The 23,510-nt window shown below is 38.7% G+C and overlaps 1 protein-coding gene across 1 annotated transcript; it reads left to right on the top strand.

The window, feature by feature from the left end:
• Positions 1-388: 388 nt before the first annotated feature.
• LOC140230240 (uncharacterized) lies at positions 389-23,315 on the top strand. Its single transcript, XM_072310420.1, has 7 exons — positions 389-611; positions 7,795-9,379; positions 9,749-9,863; positions 10,557-10,770; positions 11,692-11,840; positions 12,401-12,703; positions 22,402-23,315. Exons 1-7 carry the CDS (start codon positions 467-469, stop codon positions 22,441-22,443), a joined length of 2,553 nt encoding a protein of 850 aa, XP_072166521.1. The 5' UTR covers positions 389-466; the 3' UTR covers positions 22,444-23,315.
• The last annotated feature ends 195 nt before the right edge of the window (positions 23,316-23,510 follow it).

The raw sequence follows: 23,510 nt of genomic DNA, 5'->3' as shown, positions 1-23,510 counted from the left end.
AATTTCGATCCAAGATGGGAAACGTAAGGTACAGTTGTTGATGCAGTTGCACAGTTATCTATGTTTTTTGGAGGTCAGAGCGTAATGATGTGATCTGCCCATTTTTAGAACAGATTACTCAGCTTTGTTGAAATGTGGAAGAATTGTGTAAGTCCATAACATACACCTGGGTGCTGCGAAGTGTTACCTCGTGAAATGGATAACCAGGCGCGTCCAGTTCAGTGGCACGGAGGAACGACGTCATTACGAAATACGGGAAAGTCCCCTCGTACTCCCGAATCATCACCTTCCAAGCTCATTATGCACAACCAACCAATCAACGTACGAGCTCGCACCATAAACATGCATGATTCATAAATCTCTAGTATTTGCTCCGAGACCATAGCACTGAAACTACGTGCGATTTGCATCTTCCGACAGGTTTCCTGAAAAAATCGCGATTGTTTCGTCAGCTCATGCTGCCAATATGCCATCAATCGGAGCTGTAGAGAACACACATTTACGAGACGGTGCTTTTAAGCCGGTTTGCAGCATTATTTCAGAGGAATTACCACATCAAACATCGACATTGCCCACGAAGAAGTCGAACTGTAAAGACTGTACACGCAAAGGTAATGCAATTTACCCGCATGTATTGTGTAGTGTCAATATGATTTTCTTTAGGAGGCGAATCTGTTACGCAGTTCTATGCAAACTACAGTTCCCCTTCCATGCATGCAAATAACGTGGGGAATCGTGCAGCGAACTAGGAGTAGGCGTAGTGCAGTGCAGCTATGTGCGAACTTGATAACGTGCAGAGCTCATAACCCAGAGAAGCCGCGAGCCGTGTGGGGAAGAGACTGGGCCACTGCTGGGCTGTGTGTAGTTAATACAATAACTATTTATGAATGTAAACTATTTGATGTGCATTTGAATACTAGTAGCCAATAAAGGTAGATTCTAGACCATTATGGTCAGTAGCGATGGACAAACTCTCAGTGCAAAATCACTAACGGTTAGACTTCTGAACCAAACTTATGACTTAGATTGAATAACAATATTTGTATTGACTGCTCCCATAATTTAGGTCTCATTTACTCTGCAAAGTTGAAGCGTTGAATGATCTATCATATTATGATGAGTAGACATAATGAATCTTTCTAGAGGTAGATTATGTTGTTTACAGTATTGTTTGAGATGCAGACTGCAGACCAAGTCTCTACAATACTACTTTTCTAGGCTGCATGAAAGTCACGTCTTCAGTTTTAATTATTTTGTTTTTGTTTTAATTTCTCATACCTCACACTAGCTATTGGAGTCTTACATTTAGTGACAAGCTTTTTCTGACACCTCATAAAAAAATACACACAAACACACACACACACTCATAAAAACAAACAAACAAACAAACTCCCTAGTATAGCTTTCCTGCCACCAAAAGTCACACTTTGGAACAATCTTCTTTTTCATTTGAATGTGAAGTAAGATCTAAGTCAAAATAATAAAACCTTACTCAAATTCTTTAATGAAGTGTATGCACCATATTGTACAATTTACCTCTTAAAGATACCAAAGCTCCCAACCGTATTAACCCCTCCTCGGCCGACCCCATCCTCCACTCGACCCTATCCTTCAGTCCCCATGTGCAGCAAAATTCCATTTCTTGCTACTCCCTGATCTTCACTGAGCATGTACTTGTAGAGTAGAAAGAATGTGATCATGCCTATCATGTTCATGAGTTCATCAAATAGCAGCCGCTGATTGGCTAAACATGATCACATGATCATTTGTACTGTCGTCCCATGGGAGAACATTTTTGCATATTTTGTAAACAAATGGCAAACAAGGGAAGTTAGCACGTAGTAGATCTAAATTGAGGGCAAACAACATTGCACAACTGAGGTGCAAATACACCAAAGCTTCAATGCAAAATGATGCACAGCTACAATGTACAAAGCAAGCTACAGTCCAACCTGTCTTAGTGGCCACCTGTCTATAGTGACCACCTCCTTACAGCCGCCACTGAAAAATCTCCCGCATGGAATTGCTGTATTATTGACCCTTTATATAGCGAGCACCTGTCTAACACGGCTAACGGCCACTCATTTTGTATCCCGTGGTGATTGCAATATAGCAACCACAAAAATTTAGCTGAACCGTTAAATCAGTCATGAATATGTTGGCTTTTACAGTCATCGTGTGAATTCTACCAAGCCCCATCAAAAGAACAGAAGTACAGTGTAGGCTATTTAAAAAAAAAATTGAATTGAACAACACGTTTAATTGTAAAAAAAAAAAAATCCCATATTGTAGCTGCTCATGCAAGCATATGTATTGCTTCTTTTTAAGAATAGCATGTATTTTCTGCTAAAAATGCAAGTGTTGAAATTCAAAATGGCCACTGACCTGTCTGTAGTGGCCACCTGTCTACGAGTGGCCACTTTTGTCGTTTCCCTTGGGTGGCTGCTATAGACAGGTTTTCCTGTATTTGCACGGGATGGTGTGATACTGCAAAGTTTACAAAGTGACTATCCTTTGAAATGTGTTATTATCGGGGGAGATTTTGTTTCGCTCAATAGCAATTCAAACCCTTCAGATGAAACATTCTTTATGCTACATCTGTACCACCAAACAATTCAGTGGTATGGCAACACGTCATGTTAAAACATAGTTCATGTGTATGCTTTATTGCTCAGCCATGAAGTCTTGGTCTCTTTCCTTCTGTGAGTGCACTGATACTGTATAAGCTGTTATTTTTGCCAGGGTTTAATTTTCACAAATTTCGCCAATCACAGTTGGATCCTGAATTTAACAACACACGAAAATGTCTTTTATGTGCACTTTATTTATAGAGCATTATATCAGTGTAAAGGTTGGCGTCGATTTGTGAAAACAATATCTTGCGAAAATGTCTCATTATGACCTCGTCAGTCGCAAAAATATATGTACGCAAAAATATCTGTACGCGAAAATAACAGCGTGCAGCATGAGCTAGACTCAACAGGAATAGCAACTTACTAGAGTTTAGATGCTGTCTCTTTATCTTCTTTTTTTTTTTTTAAATCAACTTCCTTTATCCGTAAGTTGAAATAATAGAGATGAACCAGGTGAAGTTTCAGTGGAATAATTGTTGATGTGTAATCATAATTTTCCCCGTTTCTTCTTTGACTTTGATCAGGATCTGCACATATTGGTATGAGAGTGAAAGTCTGCAGGAATTTCAAAAAGACATTATGGGGACAGTTCAAAACAAACAAACAAACCAAATCCAGAGCACAACCAACAAGTAAATAAAATGAGAAAAAAAATGAGTGGGAGTACATTGCATTAGATCAATAAAACTTTGTAATACTTTGCATGACTTCCGCGGTGGTTTTATTTCCATTACCCTCAAAAGAGGTCATTGTACAGACTGTAGATCCCATCATTATGATAAAGAGGACATTAGGTGGGTCTTCATCAGCTCGAGCTACGAATAGCGTGCTTTTGGGGATCAGAGAAATTAAATTTGTAAGCCCGAAGTCAGCTGAAATGTGCAATTGTGTCTTCACTAGCTCGAGCTTCAAGCCCGGTCGGCTCTAGAAGCCCATTGCTGGTGCATGCGCACTTTAGACAAACGATACCCACGCGAACACACTCTGACCCGACTGCCTACATTCCTGCGTGGTGCGCAGCGCATGCAGTGCCGATGTTTAAGCTCGAGCTAATGAAGACGCGTTAAGATTAATGTGCTATTTTGCAAATTAGCTGGCTATTCTGCAAATAAGTCTAAGATTTGGGTGGTTTATTTTCCGATATGAATAGCGCACTATTTCAGTGTTCATTGCAAAATTAGCGGGCTATTTTCTGATCGAGTTAATTCTTTGGATCAGAAATAGCGGGCTATTCTTCAAGCTCGAGCTGATGACGACCCACCTTCTGAAAACAAGACCACACATCCAGGTTCCCGGAATGATTGTATTGTTCAGCAGCTCCCAATAGTAGTGTATTACCCCCTGTTCAGATGCATGCCATTTTATACCAAAACTTGATAACGAAATGACGTATTTAAAGAATCATCGTATAGCCGACAGACTGTTCAGACACTAATTTCGTCCGTTCTGGGGAAACGTTGTATAGATGTGCAGTTTCCCACTGCGCATGCTGTTATAGTCATGAGTGACAGCTGTGGGGTCACCTTTCATGCGCGCTCCCATTAAACCCCGCCCAGTTATACCGTTCTATGGTCACCATACAGTCAGACGCACACGGAATGCTGATTCGTTATCTACTGTAGTTTGAATCGATGTTCTGACCGTCGTTTTGCTATACGTCGTTTCATTATACAATATTGTATACGTTGTTTCGTTAGCGTTCAGACGTATAAATTCATCGTGTAGCTATACCGTTCTAGTATAAATTTTTTGCATCTGAATGCCCTGTTAGATGTTTGTAAGCTATCAACCACAGATCTCTTCACATCTCGTGGCAAGATCTACACAATGCACACATTCATCATGTATGTTCTGAAAAAAGCATCTAGTGATACATAATTTGTAGGAACATGCAACATACAACTTGTATTAGTTGTTCTTATAATGAGTTCATATCAAAGATTATTGCAATGTTATGTTACTTTGTGAACTTTTATTTTGACTCACGAGTAATACCCTAGAGACAACTTATTTTTTTTTTTTCAAATTTCTTTGACCTGGGTCGATATTGTGATATTATGGAATGCTTGATTAGTGAGTTGTTGTTGTTTTATTGATACACAGGTTAAAATACTTGCAGTCAGTTCGTATGAAGTACAGAAAACAGATATAACTACAATCAACGTATAGGCCTAAGGTAGTACATATGCAGTATATCATTACAATGAAACAAAAAGTGAGAAAATTTTTTTTAAAATACACGGTGTAGCAAAAAAAGCTGCCGTTTGTCTGTCCCCCCTCTTCTGCCTTTTGTCTGTCCACCCTCCCGCTCTAATCCCCCTCCCTTTACCTGTTGGGCTCCTTGCCCATGACCTCCCACCCTCTCCTTTGTTTTCTTTGTTCTGTGTACCCAGCCTGTCCCTGACTGTTCTTGTTGTGTGAAGTCCTTATACGTATGTGATTGCTTTCCCTGCCTGTTTCTCATTTTACCTCTGACGAAGATTCTGCTAGGATCGAAAGCTCAGGCCCCTTTTGACTCCACAAAATACACAGCACAAAACAAGAAAATGAGTTTATAAACTACTAGGTATCATCTGGTGAAAATAATGTTTCCTGTCTTGTCTTAATATAAATGATATTGACCTCAAGCCATTGAAAGGAGAATGGACTGGATCAAGTTGATGTTTCATTTTACAAACAATTTCTCTCCCAATGCGATAAATGCAGGATAGCAACAACATAGAGTCTCCTGACTGTTTTCTTTGATGAATTAGTATGTGTTCACTTTATGACTAATAGCTGACTTTATAAAGAAATGAAACATGATATGATTTTTATGTCTTAGAAGTGTTTGCAAAAAAAAAGTTTGTTGACAATTCTTACAATGTGTCCCATTTCAGTGAATGTGGCTCACCTATGATTTCACGAACATGAATGTTCTTTCGCTGAAGTTTCACACATGGTTTAATTCATGAAATATTGCATTTCTCTAAAGCTCAATGAAGTGCGACATGAAGAAAATGTTCATAAAAAGTGTCCTTCTATGGTGTTAAGAAATGAGATAACACTGCATATTTTTAAGTCAACCCTTTGTGTGTGTGTGTGTGAACAAAACCAAACAACGACCCTTGATGTATTCTATTAACTTGCATTTTAATTTCCATGGCACTTTATGGTAATTATCTAAACTGTAAAATACAGAAAAATTATTTAAAACCCTCTTTAAGTTTTGGAATAGAAAGCAATTAATAGTCAGTGTCATTGTATGTGCTTACAAATATGAACAGTGAAATTATGCGAGCCCTGTTCAATGACATTTGGTTTCAAGACATTGATGACCCCCAGTAAACAAACCACAATGTTATTTGGATCACAGAACAAAGGACTTGCTGTGGACAAAGTCCACTCTTAGACTGCCTGCATGTAATTCCTCAATTAATGGTTGTTATGTTTCTAAACCTTGTGAAGATGTACAGATCAGTGGTCAGACCCTAAAATAGCATTCCCACTGACTGCTTGAAATGATAAATTTCATGTAATTGCAAACGGCTACTGTGTCCGTAAGACCATGGCCAATCAATCAAAGATGCAGTTCCTAGCTATTACACTCAAAACAGAACATGTGATTCACAACGAGGCTGTTAGTCAATGGAAAAAGATGAAAGGTCAAAGTCAGGTCCACCTCCTCAAATGTAGCGTAATTTAGCTTCACATGACATTGCTAATTATCTTAAAGATTTTAATCAAAGCTGTAAACTTTGATGATTAACCTGTAGTTTCCCTCTGTATCATAGATGTAATAAGAAGTTAGCAGTCGTTAAAGGGCACCCAAACCCAAGTAGCAATGTGGATTGAGTGAAAGCAACAGCATTAGTACTGTACATTGTAGAACACATCAGTGAAAGTTTGAGGAAAATCGGACAATCGATGCAAAGTTTATGAATTTTTAAAGTTTTGGTGTTGGAACCGCTGGATGAGGAGACTACTAGAGGTTATGATGTATGTGTGGACAACAATATTTATCAGAAAATATAAAGGGAATTTCACAGAAATTCACTTTTCAAGCATTTTAATGAAAGAGCACTTGACTTTAAACCACTTTCAGAAAGCAGTGGGAATAATTGCTACTCTGGTCAGTATCAATTTGATGGACTGTGTAATTTTTCAGAAAAAAATGAATTTTTGTGGAATTGTGGTACCTCTCAAGTTTTAAAGTGTGTTGTGATAGCTGCTGGGTAACGAGATTTGTGTCCAACTTGCTGAGCCTCGAAGTCTAAGGAACTGATTCATACTTCCTAGGAAGGTGTTTACATTGTAGCACAGGAATTGATTCATGCCTAGAAGGGAAGTGTCAGTTTTACCGTTCATGGCCTTCTTTTTAGAAACAGGAACTGAACCATCAAATATCAGGTGCAGGCTCTCTGTTCTGCCTCTCTTACATAGTACGTAACATGTATGTAGCACATAGTGTATGATATTCATCGTACAGAGGGACACATACATTGGATGCATGGCATGCCAACAAGGCTTTGTAAGATCTGTGAAACTGGCAGTTAAAACTGGCAGTTGTTTTGTTTTGCTCTGTTTTTAATATCTCCAGTTTCCATTGCTACAGCTGCAGTTCAGCGATGAACTGATGTGGTATTTATAAACCATGGAGAAAAGTTCTTATCCATGGTAGTAAGATTACAAGAAGGAATGCATGAATGAAGGTTATTCCATCTTCAATTTTAAGCCATTGTTTGGAGCAAACTCAAACAGAAAACATTTCCAAATAGGTCTGACACAGGTTTTCTGTCTCAAAAGATTTTAGATAAAGAGTCAGAGGAGGCCTTGTCTGTAGACAAATCTAATCTGCCAAATGAAAACAAAAACAAAAACAGACTGACAAGGATTAGAAGGAAAACATCAGTCAATATCACGGTGACAACAACTTCAGTTGACTTTAGGTGCAATTGTACATCACTACAAAATGTGATGGTCCAAAATTTTAATTTCATTGCCAACATTATGCTCACTCATTGGTATTTACTGCATTTTTACTGTCTTGCATCTATAGTCAAATGCCCCCTTTGCATGATAATACATCATGACTGATTTCATTAATGTGAAATTGGATTTAATTTCATTGCACTCCTTATAACAAGGATTATTTGTTTCTCTTTATTCATCCCACTATCAGGTGAATGTGAGAGCAGCATGGCACCCAATAAGAATGGAGAAGTTGAAACCGACTGCAAAACTCCAACTCCAGAACAGGCTGAGAAGGGATCCTCATTGAGCAGTCCACACACTGAGGAGAATGGAGCAGCATCCCCTGTACAGGAATCTGGTAGTCATGGTGACAAGGTGATGGAGGAACCTGAAGGAGAGTCCAACTCGGAGAACAGCCAGGCCCATGAGGAGGAGAGAGACAAAGTTGCCCCTGATCCCAAGACCATGTCAGCCTCTGAGAAGCGAGAGGAATTCAAGAACAAACGTAGGGCCAGCTCCGTGGAAATACTGGGCCTGTCCAAGAAGTACGGTCCAATCAGGAACCAGGGATCGCTGGCGACGGAGATTGAAGAGCACTTTGACCACTTGATGCAGAGGAGGAAGAGTTCTCCGGCAAGGTTGGGCTCAAGACCTGCCATTTTTGGAGATGTGGTGGAGAACTTGGATGAGTCTGGGCTCGCTGCAAAGATGGAGAAGGTTAGCCTCTCTGGGGAAGGTACGGAACCAAGATTTGGGGATCGTGTCCTGAGCGAGACCAAATCTAGTGAACTGACGGCTAAGGGCCCCACCCATCCTTCCCTGTCTTACCAGAGGATCACACCCTACCCAAAGCCTATCTACATGCAGCAGCAGCAGCAGCACCATGGTACCACCTATCAACCCGTCCTCTCACCCTCCTACCTTCAGAGTCAAGTCGCCCACTCCCTGCGACCAGAAGGCAAGAAGGTAGCCATACCTGGTATGCCGTCCTGCAGGAAAGTGGTGTCCACGACGACCCTGTACAACACCCACAGCAGAGGAACTGTTGTGGAACACACGATAGACAACATGCCAAGAAGTCAGCACAATTCGCAGCGTTTGCCAATAGAGTCCGAATACAATTTTCCAGTTTCGCCAACGTCTGACATCTCGTCTGCGTCAGGTGGTAGCCCAGCCCCCTTCAGCCCTGATAATAACAGCATGCATACAGTGCCCTCTCCAGGCCAATCCCAGCCATCCCCATCTGCCATGTCAACATCACCAAACTCTCCATATTCCCTGGAATCTGCCATCAGCCCACCACCAAGTGTTGGCTCCAACATTTCAGGAGACTCCGGGATTTCCTCACCTCCCCATGAGAATCAGTTTACAACCTGTACGTCAACAAACAGTGGCACCCTCATCTGCAACCCCAGTGTGCAGCCAACTCACCCAGATGTGATTCCTTACCCCTTTGACACACAGTTCCTCATCAGGGGACAAGATGACAGGTACCCCGTCTACTCCCCACCCCTCTCAAATGACGAAGAATGCATCAGCAACATTGCACAGGCACTCAGGACCAGTGCTGACAATTACACGGCTCAGACCCAGGGTCTCCACACTGGAAACCAGGCCTACCAACAGTCCCAAGTGACCCAGCAGCCGGTACAGCAAAACGTAATGCCATACATGCAGCCTCAGCCACACCCGCAGCAAATGCCTCTTACCTACAGTCCGCCAGCCGACCCGAAAGACATCGTCAACAACATGCCACTGGATGTTTTGTGTGGTCAGGATGAGGATGAAGACACGTGAGTGGCATTGTGAATATAAACCTAGTGTGTATGGGGAGGGGAAGGGTTAGGGAAAGGTTTTATCCTTTTCTTGTAGGACCACTCATTTACCATACTAGACCAGTAAATGTGAAACCTACGCCATATATTTGTAAATTATTTTCAAAAACTTTGGCGAGTTGGATGCTATTTGTATATTTCAGAATGTTCAAAAATATCAACTCTGATCTTTATGTAGAAGCCACATCATACCCCTCCCTCCCTCTTACCCCTCTACCCTTCTCGCCCCTCCACCACCCTTCCATGCTCCTACCCTTTCCTCTTGGCATTTGAACCAATAAACTTAAAACTCATTTCTTCCCCATTTCTTGCTTTTCTTATTTATAGAGCCCTCCATATTGCCATAAGCCAAGGGGATGAGAACCTCTGTTACCTCATCCTTAAACGTCTTGTCGAATCCGGCCGTGCAGATGCTCTCAACATCAGGGACAAGCTAGGGCAGGTTAGTATCCAGGAATGAATAAACCAACTATGCAAACAACAAACAAACAAACACACGTATTGAGTAAACAAGTAAAACAGAATTCATGGTTGTACCTCTATATCTTTATAAATAGAATCCAAAGTCACTGTAACCCATGTTTGCCATTAATACAAATATGACATAAAAACAGTCACATGTATCCTGAATTAATCACTCACTAGTTTATTCTATGCTCTTAGAATTTTGAAAAAGCATGAAGTTAGTTTCCCTCTTGAAAGTATGTAGTAAAAACATTTTCACACATCCACGTCAAGGACAGACTCAGGGACTTATGAGTTTGATGATTTTTGTGCTTGTTTTATTGTTCACTGAAGTATTTCATGTTTCAAGTGACTAGCAATAAGTTTGAGTTGATGATTCTTTTAAGAACTATGAAAACAAAACATGGTTCCATATTCTCCATCGCCCTGGAAAGCTTGAGTGATTTTTTTTTTAAATTCCAGAGAACACTGCACCACTTGTCAATGTCTTGAGGTTGTAGATGAAAATTATGTCTTAAATTACGCATTGTTTGATGGATGACAGAAAATGAATTTTTGCTTGTGATCTTAAAGAAGAGACTTCCTCTTTCTAAGAGCATTTTATTCATTAATTTCAGCAGCACTTGTTTCTAACTGAATATGATTTGATGGTTGCTCCCCCATAAAACAGACTCCACTGTACATTGCCGTTGTTACCAACCAACCGAATCTGGTCTTTCGACTGGTGTTACATGGTGGTGATGTCATGATAGCTAACAAGGAGGGTTCCACACCCCTGCACTATGCTGCTACCAAGGGGTACTCACACGCCCTCACGGCTATCGGGTGTGGTCTTATCGAGGGTAACCACACTCGCTGCAACATCAACGTGGAGAACAAGAATGGTGAGTAAATACTTGTGGCGATCATGTGATATGATCAATGAACTGGAATGTAGTGAGTATGCATTTCACTGACTATCTTTCCATTTTTGTGGTGTGAACCAATTTCACTCAAATAAAGTTGATATCCTACAAAAATTTTGACAAGGGAGTATTGATGAACATGTGAGAATAAAAAAAAAATGGAAAGAAAGATCTCAAAATGAAATGTAACTTCAACTGTAGCTAAATATTTTTTCAAATAAATGGGCAATACTAGATAATTTCCTTGTCCAGTTGCTTACATTCTTTTCTTTATAGTGAATGTTATTATCATCTTCATTTTGATTTGGCATGTCATAAATAGATACATTACAATACAGCTTGGTAACTAATGTGTATCATGAAGCATTTGTTTACAGTTTCATCTGCATTGATGTGCCTTGTCAGAGTACATTAAAGGTTAATATGATAATAACGGTCCTTGGAAGTCTCTTAGGCCAACGTAAACCTAGTATGTAGTACCTAATGTGAGAGTAATATCTAATAGTAGGCCCCTATCATTTTCTTATGACATTTTGATAATCAGCACAAATTGCAATAAAAGGATTATCAATGCAATGACTGATTTCACCATATTTGCTTCACCCATCGAGGACGGACTGATTTTGCTACGACACACATTTCCCATAGACACCTGCATGAGTATACACGGGACTCGTCTTCAATGGGTTAAAGAGGACCTATCCCCCTCTGAGAATCACAGTTTGATTTTCTGATATTTCCGATTGTGCAAGAATATGAAAGGAAAGTGATTAACCCCTTGTATGCTGTGAGTGCTGATGGCATAGAAATCTCCAGAGCAGTGCACACACTGACCAAAGTCCCTGACACAGAAAGGGGTAAGAGATCGGGCCTGAGATATTCTCCTTCTCTCCCCATCAGGCATGTCACCCCTGCACTGTGCCATTCAGGCTCACGGCCGAAAGGAACAGGTGTACGACGGGAACGTGTGCCGTTATGTCACCAAGACAGTGGACAGTGTGGACACGGTCAAGAAACTGCTTGGGATGTATGCTGACCCCGCCTTCAAGGTGAGCTCTTAGTCTCTGGAATGTTGGCAGATTGCGGTAGAAAGACAGCACAAATTCTGCTATCTCTTCACAGACATATTGAATACTGTCACTTTTCAACTATGCACCCCCCCCCCCCCCAGTAAAAGTCAATCATGTGACTCCTTGAGTATTTAAACTTGAACTACGAGGGCAAATGTAATGACTAAATTGGTGTTTGAAGGTATAGGACAAAATTGATTGTAAGAATTATTTTGGACAGATTTAATTAGAAATAATTGTAAACATGTCTCTTAAGAAATGCATAAATTGCTGTGGAATCTGTGCTTGCTTAAATTATCAGCTTCCTTTCATAAGGAAAATAAAAGGTGGAACTGGATTGTTATTGTCTATAGCATAATTTGAGTTGTTTCAAAGTACCAAATTGAAAGTTAGTCATTGTAATCTAGGAGGCTCAGATGTTGCAATATGGGCTTAAAAGACCAGAGAGGTACACCTAAACTTGGGTCAATTCACTGCAGAAGTTTTAGAGCAATCGGTCGATGCATCATGATTTTTGTTTGTGTGATGTATGATCACAGGACAGTCGCAGTGGATATTCTGCCCTTCACTATGCTGTGGAGCTGCCGCCCAATCCTAATGTCACCAGCAACCTTCAAATCATCGAGATTCTCCTTGACTCGTCAAACGATGCCCAGGAACTCCTGGCGGTCAGTACGTACTCCAGCAACACGCCCCTCCACCTCATCGCTGGCCGCAACTACCCCGAGAGCCACATCGTCAGCGTCATCGACCTCCTCATCAAGTATGGCGCCGAGATCACGGTCAAGAATGAGGAGAGACAGTACCCCCATGACTTGGTGGACAAGAAGAACAAACCAATGGTCAGTGGTCATCTCATACCTTTCGTTTTACTGTCCAGATACCACCTGTTCATCTTACCCTTCTTTCATTTCTGGACAAAGGAATGGTCATAGACGAATAGCCAAGCATCAAAAACTAGTAAATACAATACAATGCAATGCAGTGCAATGCAAAGCAATACAGTGCATTATATACAATACAATACATTACAATACATTACAACACAATACAATACAATACAATACAATACAATACCATACAATACAATACAATACAATACAATACAATACAATACAATACAATACAATACAATACAATACAATACAATACAATACTGTACAATGCAGTACAATACAGTACAGTGCAGTGCAGTGCAATGCAATGCAATACAATACAGTTCATTACAATGCAATGCAATGCAATGCAATGCAATACAATGCAATACAATACATTATAAAATGGGTTCAAGAACGTAGCCAATAGGAAGCGCTGAAATGAGTCACGTGGGCTTTGATTACTTTAGTACCATTGCACTGCAGTCCCAGTGCGCACTCAATCAGTTGTTACAAGTGCGTCGCGCGCTACTATACGCGCTGTCAATACCTGTAAACAACTTCTAGTTCGGGCTGCGTATGCCGGCCGGCCTTTCTTGTGTGCATAACATATTATGTGGCGTACATATACAGTACTCTTATACGTACAGTACATTGTACTTACATGTGCGGGATTTCCGAGTGCGACGTGCTTGACTCGACTCTCTCGAGCGAGTGCTACATGTAGCTGACTGGACTATTGACCCACAAAGGTACGTGAAAATGCTGTAAGTTTTCGACCCATTTTATAAAACAAATGATGCACAGGATTATTTCGTGGCGTTAGTGTGGAGACGCAGCTCACTCTCGGGTATTTCCAGTGTAGTGCAACATGCACTCGGCTTCGCCTCGTGCATGTTTCACAATTGTAAATACCCTCGAGTGCGCTATGCCTACACTAACGCAGTCTATCCTGTGCATCATTTGTATAATACAATACAATACAATACAATACAATACAATACAATACAATACAGTGCAGTGCAGAGCAATGCAAAGCAATGCAATACAAAGCAATGCAATACAATTCATTACAATGCAATGCAATGTAATGCAATGCAATGCAATGTAATGCAATATAATACAATGAATATTTGATACACTCTTTCCACGAGACTCAGAGCACTTGCAAAATTTCACAAATAAACAAAAGATTGTTCAGCAGAAAATGAAATATAAAGTAAATACAGGCATGAACACAATCACATATTCATAGAACGAAATCAAAATCAGAAACAAAACCAATCATAATAGATGCTGAAAGATGAAGATTTGTATAAATAGAAAAAAGATATTCTCCTGAATTGCCATATTTTCTACTGCATTTTCCTAAGACAAGAAATGAAAGTAGAATCGTAAGGACCTGGAACAGAAAAATTACAGACCAACATTAGATTTTTTTTTTTGTGTGTGTGTGTGTGTGTGCCTGTGTGAAATGTTCTTCTCTCCATGGAAATTTGGTCTCTTTTTGTCCGTGTGATTTTATCATCATGAAAACGTCTTGCAACCACCCAGCAATTTGAGAACGTGAAGTACACAAATATAAAAATCTTGATACTCTAGTTGAATTTTTACATTCTTTCTGTGTATCTTGGCTTGGTTTTGATGTTTGAAATAATGTTTATTAGTGGAAAATGAGCAAAGAAAATAGGATTCCATTGGGATTCGAACCCGAGACCTCCGGATTGCTAGCCCGGTGCTCTAATGTCTGAGCTATAGAAAGCCCTAGTTCAGTTTTCATCCCAGAAACCCCTAATGCTCAATGCTTGAAAGGTCAGAAGCTATAAATAATGTTTGATGACCTAGGAAACTGAGGCACAAGAAGTCGTCACACTACGCTTGCTTCCTGATAAACTTCCAAAAGTTTTTTATGCACATAGTCACACTACCAACAAAACTACCCATAGTTTCTGTAAAGTGAAACTACCCATAGTGACAGTTTTTAACTTGCATGCTCCACGTGAACAAAAAAACGTGCCCTCCTTGAAAATAAAAACATGCAAATATGCAACAGCATGCCAAAGTATGCGTAATGTGTGTAAACAATGTGAAGTGGATCTAATCATGTGATGGGAAGTTTCACTGGTAAATTCTCGAGAATTTTGTGGTCACACTGCTCTAAACTACGCTAAGCTTCATGTAAATACTGGCTATTGAAACTACAAACACTCGTATAAGCCAGTTCACAGTTCCATTCTAAGCACGTGCAGATAAAGGTCATTGCAGACCTTCTCTTGATATGGATTTGCAACTGAGGTATTCAAAACCTAGATAGGGCTTCATGACAACTGTGTTATAAGTGAACCAGGTGCAGATTGGTATTTACAGACCTTGAATGTGTATTCTTTTCAGCAACATTAACAAAAGCCATTCATGCAGCACTGACATTCAGATTACCACTTCCTGCATGGCTGTTTTCAACTGCTCTTCTTGAAGACTATTCCATGTTTTGCAAAGTCTGTGGTTGGAGAGGTCATTGCAGGCTAGTGCTAACTGTGAACTGGCTTATTGTTTAGTGTGACAGCTGCTGTAGAGACTGAAAAGAAGGCCACTCAGTGTATTAACCCATTGCATGAGGAAATGTGCCCAATCCTGTACAATATCTCGGACAATTTCAGAATCTTGTTTAAAAGCTATACATTAAATCACACTCCATATTTTCATTAACCATTTTAGGATGAGCTGATTTTACCATAACACGCATTTTCCGTAGGTACCTGCCCAAGTATTCTCAGGTCTAGTGTCGGGGGTTAGTGCTTGTGTTTTAATCAAATGGTATTGTGAACAAAGATGAAATAAAAAAGACAACTTCAAAACAAGCTTGAGATTAAACTTTAGAGCAAAGTATAAGAACAACAACAACAGCAAAACCCAAGTGTGTCATGTCCGCAAGAGAGTGAAGTGCATCAAGAATGACATTTACTGCATGAGAAAGAACTCAGCCTGTGGTTAGTGCTTGCGGGAATAGAAGTAAGCACAGGATATTAACTGATGTCTTTTTTTCTGTGCATGTCAAGAACTGAGCTGTATTTCCTGACTTCAAGTATTAAAGGGGAAATCCAGCCCAAATATAAGTTAGTCTGATAAAAAAGAGTAAAATCTTACAAGTTCAACAGTAAAAAATTGACTGAAATCAGATGAAAAATAAGGAAGTTATGGCATTTTGAAGTTTTGCTAATTTCTGCAAAACAGTTCTTGCACAGTGGATATGAATATGTACCGGTAAAGTGAGTTAACGATGTCATACTCTTAAATTTTCCATTGATAGTGTTAAAAAAAGACAAAATTTCAAAGTTTCTGTCATTGAAGTCTGAAGCATGACGTTATTCCTGGTTGAATAACTTCAGAATAGTGATCAGTTAGATATGCCAGGATTTGAGCCTTGAGCATTGCATTTGAATGAAAAAATGGAAATTTCAGAATTTTATGTACGTACAGACTATAATATGGCAAGTTGTATAAAGGGGATGACATGCTCACTTTGTCATGCATATTCATCTTGACCATTCAAGAATTGTTTCCAGAAAAATTGACACAATTTCAAAATGTTATAACTTGCTTATTTTTCACCCGATTCAATCAAAATCTTGCCGTTAAACTCATAATATGATACTCTTTCTTATCAGACTAACGTATTTGGACTGGATTTCCCCTTTAACTATGTCTTTTTTTCTCTGAGTATGTCAAGAGCTGAGTCGCATTTCCTGACATCCAGTTACATGCAAGGCATATTGTATGTAACATGCTCATATCATACACTGAAAGCAAAGTGTCAGGTTGATTAATATCATGTTATTGTTGTGTTTGTTGAGTACACTTAATCAGGGGGAATTTGTGAGAGAGAGAGAAAAAAAAAAATGCATGAAGGTGTCTTGAATCGAAGATCTCAGAATTGGACCCTTATCAGCAGAGTCTTTGGTTATCCAAGTACAAAGATTCCTTTATGCTGGTTATATTAAAAACAAGCTTGACATCAAATTTGCTCCTACGGATATGATTAGTTGTAATTTCCAATTGTATGTCGCACAGGTACATGTCATCCAAACATTTAAAAATGATAAAGATCAGCTTTAATGCGCACAAGTATTTCACAATGTTTCATTCAAAATATCGGAGAATTATATTGAGAAAAGAAAGAGAACTCTGTGATATCCTTTTTTTTTTTTTGAAAAGCACACATTCCTTTAACTCATTACCGACATTTATTAAGGGCGATATTATTCTCTCTGCTTTCTAGAAGATGAATGAAGACAAGTGCTCTCATTTTCATTATGCTAGAAAATTACAAGTTGTAAGTTTTGCGTAATTTATATCTTCTTCCTATGGTACATGCAGTTCTGCAGTGACATGACGTACCTCACAAACAGTGGTAGTCTTCTCATCCAGCAGTGGTGGCACTAAAGCTTTAAAAATGCAAAACTTTTGAACAGGTTGTCTGATTTTGCTCAAAACATCGCTGAATATGTTCAGCTAATTTTGCTGCATTCACTCAATCCACATGTATATTTGAGGAAACTTCCCCTTTAAATGCGCCCCTCCTTCCCAACAAGAGACTGACATCCTGTTTGGCATTGGGCCAGGATTGTTTGTGATTGATGCCCCCCCCCCCCCCCTCCCCCATTTGAATTGAGATTGCTTAATGGTTAGAGTTAGTGTAATGCACTTTATGGGGAGAGTACCCTCAAATCTCAAGCTCTGATCATTTCACTTTTAAACTATACAGAGAGATGGGAGTGGAGAGGGGATATTTGTACTAGTTCACCTTTGTGGTCAATTATTAGTGTTTATTTCCTTCATCCTAGAGAGGGACTGTGCCCTCCCAGGATATGTGGACTCAGAAATCTGTGATGTTTCAAGTCCACAAATGAAATGAAAAGGTCTTTCAATTACTCCAGAATGGTCTCCTTGAGAAACATCGTTGTGATCTTTTCTTTGAACAATGGTTCATCATGTGGGTAGCTTTGTTTGAGCAGAAACTGAAACTAGTTGATACATTAAAATGCAAAATGATACATACAGTGACATTTTATGTACCCAGGTGAATGAAAACCTTAGTACTTCCCCTTCTAGGATCTATCTGTCCACTATACCAGTAAATTATTACCTTGTCAGCTTGCCTGGTACCAGTAGCACCCTTGGTAGGCTCTCCACAAAACAAGACCATTCTGGGACTTTACCCTGCTGGGATAGTCAGCCAGCACAGCTGACCGGCATACCGCCAGAGATTTGGTGATGATTTTGAATAAAGATCCTTTTGGGAGGTATGCAGAAAATTTGGTCAGATGCTGTCAATAAGGTTTCAAATATCCTTTAAAAAAAAAAAATGATTAAAATGATTGCGTTGATGAAAATTTGCCTAAGTATGCCACATTTTAGATTATTTTGGTCCAAATATGTTGGGCTTACTTTCAAATGGATTACAGATTTGATTTAGCCTGCCAAATAATGCACCAATTTCCCCATTTCATGAACAATTTTATTAATTTTGTCCTTTTTGTGAGGGGTGCATTACACAGTATAATCATTTTTTTTTTTAATTCATTTATTTACTTAATTTTCAATCTGGAGAGGTTGACAGCCCTGCTTTTACCTCAGCCTACTAACCAGGCTAAAAAAACAAAAACAAAAACAACCCAAACAAACAAACAGTAAAAACAGACAAAGGACAGTATTACACTGCTTACTAATGTCTCACTTTCTGTTTCGCTTTTTGTCTGATTTTGGTGTCACCCTGCAAAATGGTGCAGTGATTCTAGCATGCTGGAAATAATAGGGATAATTTGGACAGTGTAACACTGTTTACTAATGTCTGGAGTCTGGAGGGTATGGTGCTTTGTGAAATTAATATGAAAGATAAGTTGTTCCTTTAGCATCCTTTTCTTACTAAACATGAATACTCAACACTGAGCTTATGGCAGGAATGCATTGTGCATCTTAGATTAAAGATAATAAAAAGTTTTGGTACCTCAAAAGTTTCCCTGAATTTCTGTGTTTCAGGTTAAAGTATCTATCATATAACTAACACTGTGAGACTTATTTGCCCCAAAGTGCTCTTATTTCTTAGTAATCATGCAATTAACTGCGACCAGCAGCCCCATACGCATAGCGACCAGCAGCCCCATACGCATAGCGTAATGGGGCTTCACATTGTAGCATTCAGGATCATGACAGATTTAGTATCGCGGGTAAATATCAACTTAAAATCCACAAAATTCTTCAATTTGAAGACTTACCAATTAAGTTGAAGTCTTGAAAACAGGCTTTGGGCAACGTTTGGTTCTGCCAATAGTCCCTTTCTGTTCGAATTGATGACTGAATGTGACTCTGTCGAGAGGACCTTGGGAGAGCTACATACACTGATTACTACGACCAGCGCATACGCACACATCACATGCGAACAAATTTCAAATCCATGAACGGATAAGATGTTTGTGTGCGCATGCGCTGGCCATCAATTCAGTGTAGCTCTCCCAAGGTCCTCTCGACCGAGTCACATTCAGTCATCACTTCGAACAGAAAGGGACTATTGGCAAAACCAAACGTTGCCCAAAGCCTGTTTTCAATACTTCAACTTAACTGGTAAGTCTTCAAATTGAAGAAATTTTTGGATTTTAAGTTGATATTTACGGGCGATACTAAACCTGTCATGATCCTGTAAGCTACAATGCGAAGCCCCATTTAGTTATGCGTATGGGGCTGCTGGTCGCAGTTAGCTACACAGTATGCGTATGGGGCTGCACGCTGCTGGTCGCAGTTATCTCGCACAATACGTGTACTACCTCGCCGCCGTCGTACGGCGGCGGCTCTGGTACAAAACCATTATTGAATGATTACTAAGACATGAGAGCACTTTCGGGCGAGTAAGTCTCACAGTGTTAGTTATATGAAAGGTACTTTAACCTGAAACACAAACTAAGACAAGGAAATTCAGGGAAACTTCTGAGGTAATACCAAAACTTTATATTATCTTTAAACAGTTAAGAGCACTGGATCTCTATATAGCCCTCTCAGCACCAGTCTCCTAGGGTGCTAATGAAATTGTATGTAGACACGTTGCCTGTGGGACTAAAGGGCTTAATCTCTACCAGCCAGTGACGAGATGTATCAGTCAAACTCATGATAATAGAAAACATGTGGCTTTTCCTTGTGAACATTTTTTTTTTTTTTTTTAAGTTATTGATGGGGGTAGGGTGGGGTGGGGTTGGGGGTAAAATTTTGGGCTACTCGGGGTGTTCCCCTAAACTTCCCCAAATGGAAGTTTGTGTACTCTTCCTGGTTACCTGTCTTCACTTAGCCTCATGTCCAGGCTCTTTGTTTTGTTTTTGTTTTTCATGTCGGTGGGTGTGCTGTCTCTGTGACTTGATACATCAGTTATTATAAGATTACAACAACAACAACAACAACAACAACAACAACAACAACAACAACAGGAAATGATATGTTTAAGTTTATATAAACATCCAGGCTAAATGGTAATCTAATTTGAAAGGAACAGTAAAATAACAATGACAACAACAAACTAATAGAAATTCTGATATTTTTATCATGATTAAAATTATTAAATGCTGATGAGAATGAAGCATTGAACAAAGATTAAAAGCAATATAAACATATGTACAATAACAGAACAACGATAGTAATAAATACGAGAAGGGAAGGGCAGGAGATTGAAAAAGAAGAAGAAAAATATGATGAAGAAGAAGACAAAAGAAGAAGAAAGAAAAGAAAAAGGAGAAGAAAAAGAAATGCAAAGGTATTTTCCGCAGAAGGTTTTATCCCATGTCTGACATTGTTCAAGGTCATGAAGTGGGTAAATCAGCCCAAAGACTTGAAGCAAGACTACCTCCTGCCTAGAATGAGGAAGTACAGCAACAGGGGAAATCCTAACATTCTCTTTTATTGGATGATTCAATGCCATCAGATATTCTGTGCAGACAGTTAAGAATTGAACAAAATATAGATAGCCATTTCATCTAAATATACTGGAGATAGGGTATAAGAGTTGCACTTCAGACGGCAGTAAAACAATACTATTGTGCAGACTTCTTCTTCAGTCTTAACGGTCTATCAACAATTAAAAATTCTTACTTCTATTATTTATGGATAACTTTATTTCAGTGCTACTTGAAGCATACAGCATGCCAACAAAAATCATGTTATAATTTATGAGTGAAAGATTAAGAGTCATTAATGATTCAGTTCACTTGAAGGTGTCCATAGAATGATACCAAATAAATGTGTAGAAATAACTGTGACTGTTTGACATTTACGAGGAATTATTGACCATCTCCCTTCCTAGAAAGCCAATATCTTTCATGTATGAGCTTTGTTCATATGTCCAAAGAAGTCACATGATGAAAGCAAGATATTACTTATTAGAGGGGTGAAGATATGAGGTATTAATTTTCTTCAATTTGTTTGCCCTCTGTACATCTTTGTGATCTTACAAATTTTATTTGTACAGAGGGTGGACAAATTGAAGGACCACATGATATTAAAGGCATAATTTACCATTTGCAGATGAAAAAAAAAAAATCCAGCATTAGTGCTTTATAATAGTTCTAAAATGTGAGTTTGGGATAGAAACAACCACTGTAAACATTTGAATCCATATAATTGATGTCAAGTATTGTTAAATACACAAAATGTGAACAATAATTGTAATAAAATGTTTTCAGACTAAAACGTCTACAGTTATTGTTTAATGAGAAAAATGCTGATATCTCCTTATATTTTAGGCTTTATTGTGAAAAATGTATATGGTAGTAATGTTTTGTGATACAACAAACCTTCACATATGCATCGAATGTGATATCTTGAACATTTTTTAAATCACTGTTCCCAAAGGTAAACAAGACCTTTGATGTCTGGTAACTTTATCAGCCCTTAGTGTATCCCTTATGAGAGCCAAGTTGTGCTCAAACTCTCTCCAGTGCATTCCGATATCTTGGAAGAACTGTCAAAAAGATTATGATATGAAGAGTTTGTTTGCAAAAACCGATAAGTCCATTTTTGAAGATTTTGAAGTACGGTCTCTGTCATAAAGTACAAAATAATACCTTTTAAATGATACATTGGTCACTACATATAAAGGTATATTTTTGAAGTTATGGTCAAAAGAAGCAAAAATTTTCTTATTATTCTCTTTATTTTTCTTGACCTTTAATCGCAAATATCTCCCTTTGACAAATATGGACTTATCGGTTTTTGCAAACAAACTCTTCATATATTCTATACATTGCCAGAGATCTGTTCTTGTACATTTCTATTGAAATGATTTCAACGGATGATGTGATCGTCGAGAAATGTTGGTTAGGAAATGAAAATGGAACTGACCTTGCTGCAGTGGCGTATGCATTTTATCTTTATAATGTGTTATGTGCTAAATGTTATGCATGTGCAGTTTTGTAATTTGTGTATATCAAAGACTTAAATCCTCTAGAAACATGTTACATACAAATTTACATATTTGATGTTTTTAAAAGTGCTCTAAGAATGGATAAGATAATTGATGTTTTCAAATGGATGCACGATTCAGGGTTGAGTACATTGTGGATCAATTTGGTGTCCCATCTGCCATGATTTAAAATGCCATTCTTTGCTTTGCTTTTCTTCATTCATTGTAGGCCTGGTCCAGATTGCAGGGAAATCATCTCCAAGGAAAGTAGACCAACATCAGATCGAGTCAAGACTAGGAACTGTGGAGCAGAGAATATTGACAACCAAGCCTTTACACATAGAGGACCTATCAGGGGCTCTATCATCGGTACCTGTATGATGTTTGGGGATTGAATAATTTCATGGCACCTTGAAGAGAGGTAGCGATGTAAAGAGAATGATGAATACAGCCACAAACAAACCCATCGTATATAAGGATAATATTTTTTTTTTAAAGAAAGAAAAATATTTATTTGTTATTGTATCAAAATATATGTACAATTTATGTTGTACACCTGTTTTGAAATCAACCAAGCAAAGTTATTTTCAGTGATTGTGTGGTGCTTAGTATATCTGTTGTTTCTGCAAGTAGTTAAAAGATGTTAATTTAAAGCTGTTTGGAATTTAGAACGCACCCCACCTCCACCTAATTGAAGGTAATATGTGTACATATTCTTAACAAAGATGTTTGGGAGTGTACTATTTAAACAGCAGCAAATTTTGTATGGTGTTACTCAAAGAGATTTAACATAGTGCATACGAAATGCATTCTTTTTTTATTCACAGAGATGAACCTGGGGTGGGAAACAAATTGTGTATTCTGCATGCTGAAATAAAATGGTGATTAAAGTCGGGTGTATGTCAGTGCCACAAATAGCAAGAAACTTTACAAATCTATTTTTTTACAGAGATTATTTCTAGATATGGAACTCTGTTTCTTTGACTTATATTCCCGAGCTGTGTTAGAGACGATCTGGATTGTATAGACAAATCATAATACTGGAAAAATATGCAAGTCATATTTTTGATTCTATTTTAAAAATCTGGCAATGTGTATATATAAGTGTACAAAGTTCTGATATTTTATATGTGATATACATGTATTTTTGTGTGTGTATATGTCCTTGTCTGTGTGTGTGTGTGTGTGTGTGTGTGTGTGTGTGTGGTTGTGGATATGAGTGCATACTAGAGTAGAATGTAATCAGTTTTAAAGCAAAAAGATGCTACTTCCATGGACAATGTGTAGGGTGAATATATTTCAGTCTCTCAACTTATGAAATAGAAAACAGAAACAAAA

This window comes from Diadema setosum, chromosome 6 (genome assembly GCF_964275005.1).
Source record: "Diadema setosum chromosome 6, eeDiaSeto1, whole genome shotgun sequence".
In the NCBI taxonomy this organism is placed as follows: Eukaryota; Metazoa; Echinodermata; class Echinoidea; order Diadematoida; family Diadematidae; genus Diadema; species Diadema setosum.
The sequence above is the reverse complement of the archived record's forward strand: the minus strand, read 5'-3'. Positions and strand labels throughout refer to the sequence as shown.

What these genes read in the sequence shown, in the direction of transcription:
- LOC140230240 (XM_072310420.1), top strand. Translation starts at nt 467, where the DNA reads ATGCCATCAATCGGAGCTGTAGAGAACACACATTTACGAGACGGTGCT. An exon ending in CAGGATGAGGATGAAGACAC is followed by an intron (nt 9,380 to 9,748) that starts GTGAGTGGCATT and finishes TCTTATTTATAG; the next exon opens with AGCCCTCCATATTGCCATAA. An exon ending in ATGCTGACCCCGCCTTCAAG is followed by an intron (nt 11,841 to 12,400) that starts GTGAGCTCTTAG and finishes GTATGATCACAG; the next exon opens with GACAGTCGCAGTGGATATTC.